The 15,544-nt window shown below is 43.6% G+C and overlaps 1 protein-coding gene across 1 annotated transcript; it reads right to left on the bottom strand.

The window, feature by feature from the left end:
- Positions 1–7,672: 7,672 nt before the first annotated feature.
- Positions 7,673–9,056, bottom strand: LOC128736674 (putative ferric-chelate reductase 1 homolog). Its single transcript, XM_053831163.1, has 7 exons — positions 9,038–9,056; positions 8,854–8,974; positions 8,663–8,720; positions 8,181–8,412; positions 7,983–8,095; positions 7,822–7,896; positions 7,673–7,765 (listed from the first exon to the last, which is right to left on the bottom strand). The coding sequence occupies exons 1-7, from the start codon at positions 9,054–9,056 to the stop codon at positions 7,673–7,675; spliced, it is 711 nt and encodes a 236-aa protein (XP_053687138.1).
- Between the last annotated feature and the right edge of the window lie 6,488 nt (positions 9,057–15,544).

Genomic DNA, 15,544 nt, shown 5'->3' with positions numbered 1-15,544 from the left:
CTGAATGTGTTTTATCTACGGAATCTGTTTATTTGCAAGATCCTGTTTTCAGAAAATGTTTTAGTGGACCAAAAATTTTCACACTATGTATCATCACTGTGCAAAAAACTTTCTAAACATCCTGCCCCAGTAAATCAAAACACCACATCAGCCCTACTTTCTAACCACAGATGCCCTACTTTCTGCCAACAGCAGAAATGTTATCATATTTTACACCGACTTAAGCTTAAAAATGAAGTGCTGATTTCGTAAACCCGCTTACCCCATTTTATCCCAAGGGCTCGTAAAGCTATGGAAATTTAAAGCTTGAATATGCGATAACTCAGCAAGTAAAGGTCCAAGAGATTCGTGGTCTTCTGCAAAAACGTGTATTTTGAGTGCTTCAATAATTTCCTAGAAAATTATATTCTTGTAAAATGCAACTAACAAAAGCTAAGTATGAAAAACCAATTTTTAAAGAAGTTTTAAAGAAAATGCTCAATAGTTCAGCACTCGATAAAGATAGAAATTTAATTTTTTCTGCAAAATTGCTTGTTTTTACATTATTTACAACTTTGCTGAAGAAACTATGTCTAAATTTCCTAACACAAAAAACTTATTTTTTTTATTTTCTTTATAATAAGCAAAGAATAACTTTTGACAGTTTTAGGTTAAGGGGGATATTCATACGAACAAAAATGCTGAGGACCATAAATGATAATATAAAAGCAAAAGAAACTAGGAAAAAAGTTCCGCTTTTCGCCCTTTTGGACCTCTGTGCAGCGCCACGTGTTATCCGCATTCGTAACAGTCGTGAGCCAGATGGTGAAAGGCTGGTGATATCATTAATAAACGACGACGAGAACAGTAATGGCCCAGCAGTGTTGCCAAACCAGCTAGACTGGGACAAGCCTATTTTTACAGATTTTTTTCGGTTGCGTAGATAAGAGTTTAACCATGCTCCCATCGCAAAAGAGCTTCGAAGTTTGTCAAATATAGCACAAAGTATCCCATGATCCATACGGTCAAAAGCAGCCTTCAGGTAGGTATAGATGGCATCGATCTAATGGTATCAGTCCATACCACCCAGGAAATATGAAGTAAATTCCAATAAATTCCCCCCACCACAGTCGAGCCCATGCAGCCAGCGTTTATCAGTCATCCTGGTCCTGTGGGTGGGAGTGGAAAGGGGTCTTCCAGCCTGCTACGTCCGGCAAGTATACTCACTATCCTGACCTTCCAATACCTAATGTCGCTTTACGTCCTAGCAGTACGGCTTCATGGCCCGACACGAGCCTCACTGGTAGCGGTCCACGTCTCACGCCGGCAAGCAGTGTCACGACGCAGCCTGGTGTGCCTATCGTAAGTACGCCTGCATCCGATCGCGTGCGTTCTGTGTATTACCAGAACGTCAGAGGATTACGAACTAAAATTGCTCGGCTGCGCTTAAAGTTATCAAGTTATGAGTATAACATAATTCTCGGGTTACTTTTTCATTTCGACGTATCTGCAAATGAAAGATTCTCTTCGTGTCTCCTCTCTTCCGCTTTTTACGGCGATACTAATCCATTGAAAAGAAAATTTCCAAAACATTTGGCTAGTGACTCCGGCACCCGTACAATGCAAAGCTGATGTGTGAAAATGCATTAGAATCGCCGTAAACAGCAGAAGAGAGGAGACGCGGAGAGAATCTCTCATTTGCAGATACGTCGAAATGAAAAAGTATCCGAGAATTGTCTTCACTCTCCGTGCGGACTGACATCGGCAGCTATGAAATTTCGCCTGACTATGCTATATTTCGTTGCGACCGTTATGAACTGACCAGCAATCACTCACGAGGTGGTGGTTTGCTGATTGCAGTCAATAACTCTCTGGAATGTGAATCCATAACTCTTCCTAACTGTGACACGAACACGAACAAATTGCAGTCCGTATTTAGTTGCAGCATCGCTTACTCTACGTAGTTGCTGTACATCTTCCGCACAATTTGAGTACCGAGCTATACTCAGCTCACGTAAGAACAAGCCAGGGACGTAAAATGTACTGGTTGGTGACAAAAATTTGAAGACATTTACCATTCTTTCTTGCGACATCACTGGTACACAAGCACCGAAAAGAAATGCAAGAACAACGAAAACATCTCTTGGTCTACGTGTCGTACACTCTTCGATATCGGGGAGCAAATGTCACCAGTCTTGGAGACACTATTTTGTATTCTCTTTTGCTGTTGCGCACGTAAACCAAACATACAGCTTTCCCTCAAACAACACGGGTTAAAATAAGAATGTCCCCAATACACCTTATTCTCTATCACTGCTCTATACTATTTTAACTACAACTGTAAGCAAAAAGCGATAAATGCATGTCATTTCTACACGACATTTTGTATGAATGGTCGGCTGACATACGAAAATGTTTGCTTATTATCATGTACGTATTCGGGCTAGTCTCGACACGTGCAGGAGATAGGCACTGTCGATACAGAAACAGGATAGAGCGATGGTATTGGTTAGAGTTCGACATGGCATTGCATGCCGGTAAATGTAAAGAAAAAATGTAACCGTTTCGGTCCCTGACTGCAACACAGTGTGTTTTGGATTATCTTTCAGAATCGGACATAATCTTGTCAATAGGCGATTTCAATTTACTTGTGACTTGAGGTGGAAGGCCGACGATGATATTAATGGGTATATTCCTTCGAGTGCCTCAGCTGAAATTGAGTTACACTTTACAGACGCAATGTTTTCCAATGGCTTGAGACAAATTAATCATATTGTCAACAAGAATGGTAAGCTTTTGGATCTGGTATTTACCAATACCCCAGAATTTCTTGATATAGTAGCACCGCCCTCTTCACTGTTGGCTGTCGATTATCATCACGAACCATTCATTTTACTACTTGACGAGATGGACGCGTCAGTGCCTGACGACCAAGTTGATCAGATCAGATTTGACTACTCTTCATGTCACTATAATATGTTGAACTCTATTTTTGCGGACATGGAGTTAGTCAATCGATTTTCTAACACCGACGCAGTTGACCAGATACTACTTGCTGTCTATGATTCACTTTTAGATGTTATCACTAGATATGTGCCCAAAAAAAGACAAGTATTGGTCTCCAACTTGGAGCAACCGTGGTGGACCCCTCAACTTCGAAACCTTCGTAACAACCTTCGTAAAATGCGCAACCAATATTTCTTTACTAAAAGCGAATCTGTTTGAGCTAAACTTCGGGAGCGTGACGAAGAGTACAAAGCTGTCCTTACCGCATCATATGACAACTATTTGCAAAGGATTCAGTCTGCCGTTAAACAGGATCCCTCCTGTTTCTGGAATTTTGGTAACGACAAGGTCCTCAGAGTCCATTTATGGCAGTCCGTATGACACCGAATATCACCCTTCCCTCCCCTTCTTCAGTGTACCAACGTGCTCCCATAGACTCGGGAAACCATCACAAAAAATAAAACTAGTTCAACTAACTTGCCAATCGTAATAAGATCTTGCAACTCGAAGCACTAAACATTGCATTTTATAAATTTTAATAATTTTTGAGGCATAAATTACAATAAATACTGAGATTTCTGCCCAATTAAAATTCATCACTATATTTTCACTTTTTCGCCGTTGCTTTTTCATAATTTTGTTCGACCGTTTCAGTCGTCACATCACTCGCGAAACTTAACTTGAGACACAGAAAACCTTAATTTACCACCCGAACAGTTATTTGGTAAGATATTATAATGATTTTGTCCAAACTGTCCACTTGAATTGATATGAAAAACTTTACTTCGTTTCGATTGCAATTCCGAATCCGCGACCGTCGTTGTTGTACGTTACCAAGGAAACGGGTGTATATGTGGAGTGATGTCATATTTACGTTGAGCATGAAATTGACCAATAAGGTCATTGCAAATCATATTTAAAGTTTTTGTCACCCCCCCCTTGGAAATTGGCTTGAAAAATCGGGGGGCAAAAATAATTTGTAGTATATGAGTCAAATTTCTTTTTATAAAATCAATTATCTGTGGGCTCTACAGTCTGAAAAACTCGAAAAATGAGTCTCCGAGTTGAATTAACGCTTTTAGCACGAAACAGAAATGGAAATTCGAACAAAGGAATTTCCGAAAATCGTCCAAAAAAATTTTCCTTCGTTTTTGTCTTTTTTCGTAAATTTTTGCATAGAAAATAATAACGTATATATTATAAGCAAGAATAGATTCGGTTTTCACGTTTAAACCTTAAATAAAAATTCTTAAAATCCATGTTTTTTTTGCTCGATTAAAAAATTCACTTTGTTTTTTTTTCGCCCCCCCCCCCCCCTTCAGTGGCCGAACACCGGAAGGACAAAAACTCTATAAAATATTTGTAATGGCCTAATTATCGCTATTAAATTAACGGTCGTAATGTGTTGAAAATATACTTATAAAATTCACTGATAATAAAATTCATCGTAAACAGCATTCAATGTGATAGAATTACTGTCGGATCTCGTTCAACAGCAAAAATAGATACGCGATTCTACGTTTCATAATTGTTCATAACTAGCAACTCTGTTCTCGTCGTGGAGGTACTGAAATCAGTAAAAAACGCAATTGGACTCTGATGACCTTCACCTTAAGAAACGTAAAACTAGCAACAATATACCTCCGTCGGTTAACTTCGAAGGAACAACTTTTCACTCGAGTTCAGAATCAGCTAATCTATTTGCTACGTTTTTCCAGAGCATCTTCTCTCCTCTGTTGGGTACTCTTACCACTGCGTCCATTATTTTGAACTATTGTGGTATGCCCCGTTTTATTATTATACTATACGCTTCAAGCTTACCTATCACTTATTGAGGAAGTGACAGGCTGGTAGCTGGAGCGAGACATGTGCCAATCAGGGATGACTAGGTTTATGAACCTAGTATCCTGATCGGCGACGCCAATCAGATCTCCCCGTTTTGAGATACTGCAGTCTGCGTACTATTTGTGCTCCACGATAGCAGAGCAAGTGTTCCGAAGTTAAATATCATCTTGTATGAAACTGAGATTCCGAAAATGATATTTACTCGGAAAATGTCCTGTCACAAGACCGGTAAGCTTGCTGAGATCTCTCTTATTGAGACTCAGCAACTTTTGAGTAACCTAGGGGTGGATACTAGACGTTATATATTCTTTTATAGATTGTTTGAGCGATTGTACAGCCATCCTACTGGCCATAACTGTTCGGCTCACCTTTTGTTTCAGCCCACCCTCCAGCACACAGTCTAAGATCAGGCAGAGTTAATCTCGACCCGTGAGTAGAGAGTTGGAGCCACATATTCGTTTGTCGACTCACAACGAGTCGACGTGTTGAGGATAGACGAGGATCAGGACTGAACCTCTGCTAGCGCATCGTTCAAGTCCTGCTCCTCCACTACTCTCCTCTCCGCCTCATTCGTTTCTTTGTTTTTCGGCAGAGAGAGCTTGCACGGTAAGAAATCGTCCACTGCATCAGTGACCGGCTTGATGCAGCAAGGGCAAATTGCTGTGGAGGGCGCCCTGGTACTCCACAGGCTCCGTTGCGGCGAGAGAATTTATAGAACCCCCTCCACCATTCATCCCTCGGCACGGGTCGCGTCACACCTTGGATTAGGGGTTTATCCATTCAAATTTTTACGTAATAGCCATAGATAACAGCTATTACAACCATCTCCTTTAGGGGCTTTGGACCCTCTGCTTTGGTTCCTGGGAGTCAAGAGAACCGTCCTGCAGGCGGAGAGTTTACACTTCAGCTTTCGCATTAGTGCCCCCTTCTCTGTCCGCATACGACCCTAGTTTCCACCGGTTGTCCGATTTCCACTAAGGAACGTATCCCGGATGGTACCACGAGGAGGTCGAGATAGGAGTTGCTGAATAAGAGGCTGTGGAACCTCTCGGTGGTTCTGGAGCGCATTATTCAGCCATTTACCATCCTTTTTCCAGAGCATATTTGGTAAAGCATCACCCGTCCAGCGACATAACTGCTTCGAGCATATAGCATTTCGTGATATTAATCTACCACTAATGTAGTTTTATATAGCCGAGGTTCGGAAAGCTCTTGAAGATCTCGATTCAACGAAGGGATCCGGAACAGACAATCTACCGCCAGTATTTTATAAAAAACTGCGCCGTTTCGCTTGCAGCGCAGATCGTTCTACGTCACAGCGATATCACGTGAGCTAGAAGCTGAGCGGCAAGTGGATACGATCTATTTTGATTTTGCGAAAGCTTTTGATACTGTACCACACAATCTCATGATTGAAAAACTGAACTACATCGGATTTCCCTCATGGTTCACCGAATGGCTTTACCCATACTTATCCGATCGCAAAGCTTTCGTTACCGTAAACTCCGTGCCCTCCAGAACATTTGATATATCGTCTGGTGTCCCTCAAGGCAGTGTGCTTGACCCGCTCATCTTTATAATTTATTTGAATGACCTGGTCGAGCTGCTGTCATCATCGAAACTATTGTTTGCTGACGATCTAAAAAATTTTCGGGTGATTGCTGCCCCTGCCGATTGTGTCGCATTACAGGAGGATATTAATCGTTTGCTAGAAGTCTGGTGCAGTGACCGTTTTTCTTCATCGATACAGCATGGGACCGGAACGTGTTAACTCTATTCTCGACCTAGGCGTTACTAGTGACTTCAAATTGAGGTTCGACGAGCATATAAGTAGAGTCACTGCTAAAGCATACACCGTGCTAGGTTTTATGCGACGTCATGCGTCTGGATTCACAGACGTTTATTGCCTCAAGACGCTATATTGCTCTCTCGTACGTAGCATTTTGGAGTATGCTTCCCCGGTTTGGGCTCCTGCACACGTAACACAGATTCTTGCGATTAAGCGAATTTAGAAAAAAATGCAATTCGCCTGCTTCGTCAGCTACCGTGGAATGATCCAGTCAATCTTCCAAGCTACATAAACCGTTGTCAACTGATTAGCCTGAATACACTCGCAGTCCAGCGCGTCAAACAGCAGCGTTTATTTATATTCGACCTTATAACAGGCAATGTGGATTGCCCGGAACTCCTGTTCCAGATACCGTGGAATGCACCTCCAGGTCGGCTTCGGTATCCATCGTTATTGGCCATCTAATTCCACAGAACAAATTACGGTGTGAATAATTGTTTTAATGTTTGCTTGCGTTCCTTCAACGACATTTGTAATGTGTTCGATTTTACTCTGTCTAGAAATGTGTTTAGTAATAGAATCCGAGGCTTAAATTAGTTATTAAGTCTAGTTTCAGTAAACAATCTGTACGACGTAGTCGAAGATGGTGAATAAATAAATAAAATAAAATAAATTTGTAGTCACGGATCTGCCTGGAAAAAAGACATATTGTGTAGTAGAAATGAATTTTTGTAATGCCGAACTGATTATAGATAATAGCTTAGAATTTTTTTAAATAGGCACATAAACAGGAAATTCCACTGTGTATTGCTCTACATTACACTATAACCATAAATACAGAACCTTTTGTCAATTTATCGACTAAAAATCAGTACAGTTGGTCTAAAAAACATTTTATTGTAAAAACCGGCAATTGGTCTTAGGTAAACCAATCTTATCTTTAATGTGCGCAAAAATGTACAAAATCACAGCGAAAGTATTATAAATCAAGTCAACGTCGTCGAACACCTTTGTCATGAATAAAACAACTCAAGTATCCTCCCTGAAGCCAAATCAAACTCTCCAAATTAGCACCACCATTACAACGGTAATAGCAAGCAGTCCGATCATGTGCGCCATAAGAGTTACTTTGCGCCAGCGGGAATACTGCCAACAAGAACAGCGATTAAAAAGCTTAATTGAAATTACATTCGACCTCATACCGTTTCATCCCTCGAAAGATCGACCAGATCCGATGGCTGAGCAGCTCTCTTTCGCTGCGTCATATAGGCCAGAACCTGCCACCGATGAGAACAAACATTTTAGTATTTTATCGCTCGTTAAATATAAATTCGAAAAAACGAAAACGAAAGAAAATACTGACATTATAGGCCCCATGCGCCAGGAAATGTATTGCCAAGGCTCCGGCAAACAAGCCGTAAAAATCTTCCGTTAAGTTGGCCGCTTTGATTCCGACTGCCAAAAACATGTTAATAACTGTGGGAAAAGAAGTCAATTTCAACAACGGTTAGCATTTAATTTCCGTTCGGTGTCCGCTCCTTCCCTGAGGGGACCCGCTTACCCGCCAGATAGTACACCACATGACCGGAGACGGAGTGCAGAATACGAGCCACTTTTCTCGGATGTCCCGGTGGGTTCATGGCACCGAAAATTGGCTGCAGAAAGCACAAGGAAAATGTTATCGTTCCCAACACGGCATGAGCATTATCCTGCCAGCCGTCCATGTCGATGAAGATGATGATGAAACCAGAACATGTCAATAGCCAGGTGAAGAACATATACACTCGGTGGTACTGCGGAATGAAGAAAAAACAAAAATGCTGAGAAGCTGCGTCGCCAGCTTAATGGTGTCCGCTGGGAAAGTTGTTAAAATGTCAGCCTTGTCAAAAATGGCTTTCGAATTGTAATTCCCCAAATTGATTGTATTCACTTTATTTTCAACTGTCAATTGTTCGTAAAACGAGATCCGTTCCAAAATGCAAGAGAACCCAACTAGAAGGCGTTAAAATATTTTCGAAAAATTATCTCACTTCTCATACGTACCAGAAACCATGCGTCTCCTCCGAAGTAGCGTTCGGTTACCCATGTTTTTTTGAAGTACCTGAAAAACAATGACCTTGGTAAATCATATTTTCAGGTTTAATTGCTAAACACAACAGAAATCATTTTAAGTCATCAGGTGGCCTATTGAAAAACTTGAAAGCTGTTAGTTCGCCTATTGATAGAGCATTTACCTGGCTACGGCATTTCCTAGCGATGAAAACAAAAACCACGCGATCACCATGAATGTTCCATGCAGCTTGATGAGAACCGTCTCGTCCGGTAGATCAAGATCGAGATCCAGGTCCTCCAGTCCTGGAAGCACTAGTACCAATCATTGAATTTTTAGGCTATTTCATTCGAAAACAAAAATCTAACCTGCATTCAAATTAGCCATGGCACAATGCAAAAATGAACGATATATCACTTTTTACCACTTGAAACTTTACGCATTCAACACTGAATCTGAGTACGCCTATATCTGATATCGTACTTCCTGCCCGCAGCAGGTCTACAAAGTAACTGAAACGAAATCCTCTGTCTAGCGTCCAACCATTATTGATATCGGATAGCAGGCGCGGTTGATTAATCAGAGCTATCGCTCTGATAAGAAATTGTACTGATTCAGTTAGTTCAACCGGTTCTAGACAAAACGTTCGTCATAGTGTTTCGATATTTTTTTTGCAGTAGATTATTATCATCCGATACGACCTTAAACGAAATTTCATATCATTTGTTCTTAGCTTAAGGGGGTTCATATTTGTGTATCAATTATTGTCTTGTGGGTTTCTGTTTTGGAGCTTGTTTTACAATTATGCTTGTTTGTGGGGTAGAAGCACTAGTTTTGGCCATAGTATCAGTTTAGTCATCATATTTCAAGGAGACGACCTGTTATTTCCTTATCACGAATGTAACTAAATTAATTCACAAATGACGAAAGAACTTAATTTTAACAGAGTGACAGTCGTTTTATTCAAACATGTTAGTACCAATTTGGATATTTATATTGATTTGGATTTATAATTTCATATTAATTTCAATCTAATTAAGGGATAAATTTGTTGATAAAACTTCATCTGCTGGAGTAATAAAAATCGGTAAAAGGATCCAAATCAATAAATTAGATTTATTTCATATTTCACAGCACCTACAACTAAAATCTAGAGGTACACAGAAAAAAGCTAAATCCATTTTAAGCTTAAACAACGGCTGACGGTCTGATTTCGACAGGTGATTGCTGCTCATTAGCACAGTAGAAAATTAATTAATTAATTGACAATCCCAACGAGTGTTAATGCTGGTAGAATCAGTAACCCGCAGAAAATCACGCACTTGCCTGTTGCTAAGTTAGTTCCCCGTCACGGGCCGCGTGCCGCCACTAACCTCTACCGATTCGGGAAACTGTATATCACTCACCATTGACACCTGGCTCAATTAACACCTCGTCCAACACAACATGTCAGATTCAGAACATTACTAGCCCAGGATGTGTTATGTTTCAGCAATATAATCGCATAATGACATGCGAAGCAAATCATTCATGAAAAGTGCAGCCACAGCTAATTAAACAAGTAATTATGCGACCCGGAAAATTAAATCCATGAGTGTATGATTTTCATAACAATTATTATATTATTGAATTTCACGGTGTAACATGTATGTGAAACAACAAGCTGACGACTGGGTATTGTTTTGCGGAAAATTGATAGAGTGCTTAACAGCCGTCATGAGGTGAAAATGCTGACGGGCTTATCGGTTAGCCGCTAATGCAAAATAAAAAACTAAAATCTAGAGGCTTTAATGTGCTACATTATGTTCACTGTTTAAAAGCTCCAACGCTCTCTGATGGGGGAGAATATCAAAGTCACCCACCGGATACATTGGCTCAAACAAGTTAATATCCACCTCTCGAATGATTTGCTACCATATTTATCTTTATTTGAATTTCCCTCGGTTATCCGACCGTCGCGACGGTCCAACTTTTGGGTTAACTTTTATAGAGCAACTCATTAGGAGGAGCTCCCCTATTATACACGGACAGAAGAGTACCACCGCCGTCCTGTATGTAGGCAGCATGGGGCAAATATGCACTTCAAGCAGTATGAATGTTTGCACATGTCACGTGAAACGGCGGCAGCGGCGGCGGTGACGGCCGTTTCACTTCTCTCTGTACGACACAAAATGTATATATTCTAGCAGATAACTTTATCCAGCCAGAAACACCATTAGAACTTTTGTTTGTGTAGCAGCGGGAAACAGTTTCCGGAAAGAGGATCTTCCATTATAGCACGTTGCACCCAGCGAACAACGAACCGTACGTTCATACGCGAATGTTCAGGTATGCAAACAACCAGGCGAAGAGCAACACCTATCCAGCATAGCCGTTGCGTTCGTTCGTTCGTTCGTTCGTTGGTGTGGCGCGTTAATTATTCCGTAAGGACGATTCATGTCACACCAAAACAGAACAGAAGTCAAAACGTGTGTGCAACGTCTCGGACGGCTCGGAACGGTGTAATAGTTAGTTGTTGCTGCTGGAAAAAGCTGAGTTGCTCAATTTGATGCGTTCGGGACAGCTTGTAGGAGGTCCAGTCATAGTGTTTGGAGGTTTTTCGTGTTCCAAACACATTGTTTTGTTGAACAACAAACTATGCAATGATGTTGTTCCACGTACGTTCCACTGAGTTTCGTTATAAGTTTTTGGTAGTGTTATGTTGCAGTGGTAACCATAAGTTATGTTCTGTGCCTTATATGACCACAGTTTTATGCACTGGCGTGCCCAGACCTTGACATAGGGTGGGGTATTGAACTCTTGTAACACGCGGTATGCCCGTTTTGCTAATTGTACTGATATAATGTAACTTTTAATTTTAGTGCATTGAAACATTTACTTACTTAGGTGGCTCTCCATCCTAAGACAAAGTATGTTGAACAAAGTTTCTTGCTCGTTGCGCTACTGGTCGTCTTGTTCCATCCAGATTTGAGGCAAACACTATTTTTGTGACAAACACCTTTCTTTGTGACAACTCCCGAGTGAGTTGCTACCCCGACAAACTTCAGCAGCACGTGTGGAGGGATTTCGCGATACAAAGTTCTTATTGAAACAGCCAACTTCTTTGTTTGAATTTGTCTTTATAGTAACGCATAGTGTGTTGATGTTGATGGAGTGGTTCACGGAACTTCACTACTCACTGCTTCCTTCTGCGTGTTGTCGGTGGCGGCTGAGTATGACCTCCGATGTGTTGCCAGCGTAGGCTCTGGCGTCCTTCATGCCGGCTGGCAAAATGGCGTCGATCATGCTCTTAACGGGTGGCGAATGGGCGACCTGGAAAGGCGTTCCAGATGGATTCTTTCAGGCGCTTTCTCCGTTGTCGAAAGTCGGCTGGAGACGGGCGATACTGACTTTTGCCAGCTAGAGAAGGGGATTCTCCTTTGCGGTTAGGGCCACTGCCCGAGGGTGGTTCTTCACACGATCGTCCGTCAGAATTCGGCTGTTCTTATCCCGACGCATTTCGGCTCGCGGCACAAAGCCTTTGCGGGATCCGTTTAGTTTCTGGTAGAATTTTTGCGTTTCCTGACAACGATGCAGCCACTCCAACTCTGCACATTCTTGCTCTTCCGGGTAGCGGTTTTTTCCCGGAAGATTTGGTTTTGCTGCATCATCTTCTGTTCGTGTTTTCCGACGTTCTGACGTATGGCATTGCGAGTCTTGGCCGCCCACGCAGCCCGATGGAGCTCTCCGCTACACTTCTAATAGTTGTTGGTGTTCCAACAATTCTCGAGTCTTCCAACGGGCTTCGTCCAGCTCGTCCTTTTTTGGCAGCGTAGCTTTGAGTGAGTGCGCGTAGTTTTTGGCGACGTCAGGTTGCTTTAGCCGCGCGAGATTTAACTGAGGCTGGCGTCGTTGGTACCGAATGTTGTTCACAACGAAGAGTTTTGGGCCCATCTTAACCATCCCAGGTAGTGGTCTAAGTCAACGTTAGCACTTTGATAGGAACTGACGTCGGTAATGTCTGATTTGGTGACCTACAGGTGTGCTTGTATACGGCTCTGTACTGGAAGAAGGTACTACCTACGGCCATATTCTTGGAGGTGACACAGTCGATAAGTCTTATGCCCTTTCGCGGGTCCTGGTGGCATGGGAAGGAATATTAGTCCAATCTTCTTCTTCAGCAGCATAGAGCCGGGGTGGCTCAAGCACTCGTCTCCATTCAACTCGGTCTTGGGCCACTCGTCGCCAATTTCCTAGTCTTCTCAGAAGTCGCAAATCGCTTTCGACCTGATCCAGCCATCGTGCACGTTGGGCCCCCCTGTTCCTGGTGCCGGTGGGGTTGTTGAAGAGGACCGTTTTCGTCGCACTGTCGTCCGGCATCCTTACGACGTGTCCGGCCCACCGTAGCCTGCTAACTTTCGCTAGATGTACGATGGGAGTCTCTCCAAGCAGTGCCTGTAGCTCGTGATTCATACGCCTCCGCCACTCTCCGCTTTCAGTTTGTACTCCGCCAAATATCGTCCGCAGCACTTTCCGCTCAAACACGGCAAGGGCGCGTATGTCCTCCGTAAGCAGCGTCACGGCTTCAAGTCCATAAAGAACTACCGGTCTAATAATGGTTTTGTACATTGTTAGCTTCGTGCGGCGGCGTATGCTTCCTGATCGTAGCGTTTTACGAAGGGCAAAGTAGGCCCGATTTCCCGCTTGGATGCGCCGCTGGATCTCCTTACTAGTGTTGTTGTCCGCGGTCACCAGCGATCCCAAATACACGAACTCTTCTACCACTTCTAGTTCGTCGCCGTCAACGGTTACCGTCCGTGGGAGGCGCGCATTTGTTTCCTTTGAGCCTCTTCCTTTCATGTATTTGGTCTTCGACGCATTTATTTTTAGCCCAATTTTCCTAGACTCCGCTTTCAGTCTGGCGTAGATTGCCTCCGCCGTCGCAAAGTTCCTGGCTATGATATCGAAGTCATCTGCAAAGCCTAGAAGTTGGCTACTCTTGGTAAAAATCGTGCCTCTCGTTTCAATGCCCGCTCGTCGGATCACCCCCTCAAGAGCGATGTTGAACAGCATGCAGGATAGACCGTCACCTTGTCTCAACCCTCGTCGCGTCTCGAAGGGACTCGAGAGTGTCCCAGAGATGCGTACGAAACACATCACTCGATCCAATGTAGCTCTGATCAGTCGCGTCAGTTTGTCCGGAAAACCGTATTCGTGCATTATCTGCCATAGCTTGTCTCGATCGACTGTATCGTATGCTGCTTTGACATCGATAAAGATGTGATGCGTGGGCACGTTGTACTCCCGACATTTCTGCAAGATCTGTCGGATAGTAAAAATTTGGTCCGTAGTTGCGCGAGCCCCCATGAAACCCGCCTGATAATTCCCTACGAAACCTTGTGCTATCGGTGACAGCCGGCGTAACAGGATCTGGGAGAGTACCTTGTAGGCGGCGTTTACCAGCGTAATACCACGATAGTTGCAGCAGTCTAGCCGATCACCCTTTTTGTAGATGGGACAAACCACTCCTTCCATCCATTCATCCGGTAGCTTTTCCTCCTCCCAAATCCTCGAAATAACCCAGTGTAGAGCCTTTGCTAGCGTTTCCCCGCCATGTTTATAAAGCTCTGCCGGTAGGCGGTCCTTCCCAGCGGCTTTATTGGTCTTCAGCAACCTGATTTCTCGTTTGACTTCTTGGAGATCAGGTGCTAGGACATCACTATCTTCCATGGGCGCTCCTAGGTTAATTTCCGTTCCGCCTCCTTCTGCGACTTCGCCATTGAGGTGTTCATCGAAGAACTGCTTCCACCTGTCGACCACCTCGCGCTCGTTTGTAATTAGATTCCCTCCCTCGTCCCTACACATGTCAGGTTTCGGTGTGTAGCCCTTCCGAGTTTGGTTCACCTTCTCATAAAACTTGCGCGTGTCATTAGCTCGGAATAGTTGCTCCAATTCTTCACGATCTCTGTCCTCCTTTTGGCGCTTTTTTCTCCTCAGGATCGTGGTCAACTTGTTCCTAGCTCGTCGGTACTTGGCCAGGTTCTCTCTAGTGGCAATACTTAGATAATTTTTCCAAGCATTTTTTTTCTCCTCCACCGCTTGTTGGCATTCCCCATCAAACCAATCATTTTGTGTACTCCGAGGCTCAATACCTAGTGCCGCGGTAGCGGCCTCTCCGATGGCCGAGCGTATTCTGCCCCAACCGTCTTCGAGGTTTGAAGCACCTAACTCCTCGGAAGAAGGCAGTGCCTCATTCAGTACTCGCGCGTAGTTCTCGGCAGCTTGTGGGTTATCTAGCTGCCTGATGTTCAGCCGAGGAGGGCGGCTTTGACGTGTCCGGTATACGGTGGACAGCTTTGAGCGCACATGTACTGCTACTAGGTAATGGTCAGAATCAATATCCGCACCCCGACGGGAGCGTACGTTCGTGATGTTAGAGAAGAACCGGCCCTCTATGAGAACGTGGTCAATTTGGTTCATTGTACGTTGGTCAGGTGATCTCCAGGTGGCTTTGTGGATATCCTTGCGCGGGAAAAAGGTACTTCGGATCACCAGGCCTCGGGAAGCTGCGAAGTTTATACATCGTTGGCCGTTATCGTTTGTGTCGGTGTGCAGGCTATGGGGTCCTACCACCGGTCTATACATTTCTTCCCTACCGACCTGGGCGTTCATATCCCCGATGACGATCTTGATGTCCCGTGACGAGCAGCTGTCGTACGTAGCCTCCAGCTTCGCGTAGAACGCTTCTTTCTCATCGTCGGGTCTACCTTCGTGCGGGCAGTGCACGTTAATGATGCTATAATTGAAGAAACGGCCCTTTATCCTCAATACACACATTCTCTCGTTGATCGCCTTCCAATCTATCACGCGATCCTGCATTCCGCCCAGCACTACAA

This window comes from Sabethes cyaneus, chromosome 2 (assembly GCF_943734655.1).
Source record: "Sabethes cyaneus chromosome 2, idSabCyanKW18_F2, whole genome shotgun sequence".
Classification (NCBI taxonomy): Eukaryota; Metazoa; Arthropoda; class Insecta; order Diptera; family Culicidae; genus Sabethes; species Sabethes cyaneus.
Note: the sequence above shows the minus strand (reverse complement) of the source record. Positions and strands in the feature narration are given on the sequence as shown.

Coding starts and splice junctions, on each gene's coding strand:
- LOC128736674 (XM_053831163.1), bottom strand. Junction 7,897..7,982: donor TGGCGCATGGGGCCTATAAT/GTCAGTATTTTC, acceptor CATCGGTGGCAG/GTTCTGGCCTATATGACGCA. Junction 7,766..7,821: donor ATCTTTCGAGGGATGAAACG/GTATGAGGTCGA, acceptor TCTTGTTGGCAG/TATTCCCGCTGGCGCAAAGT.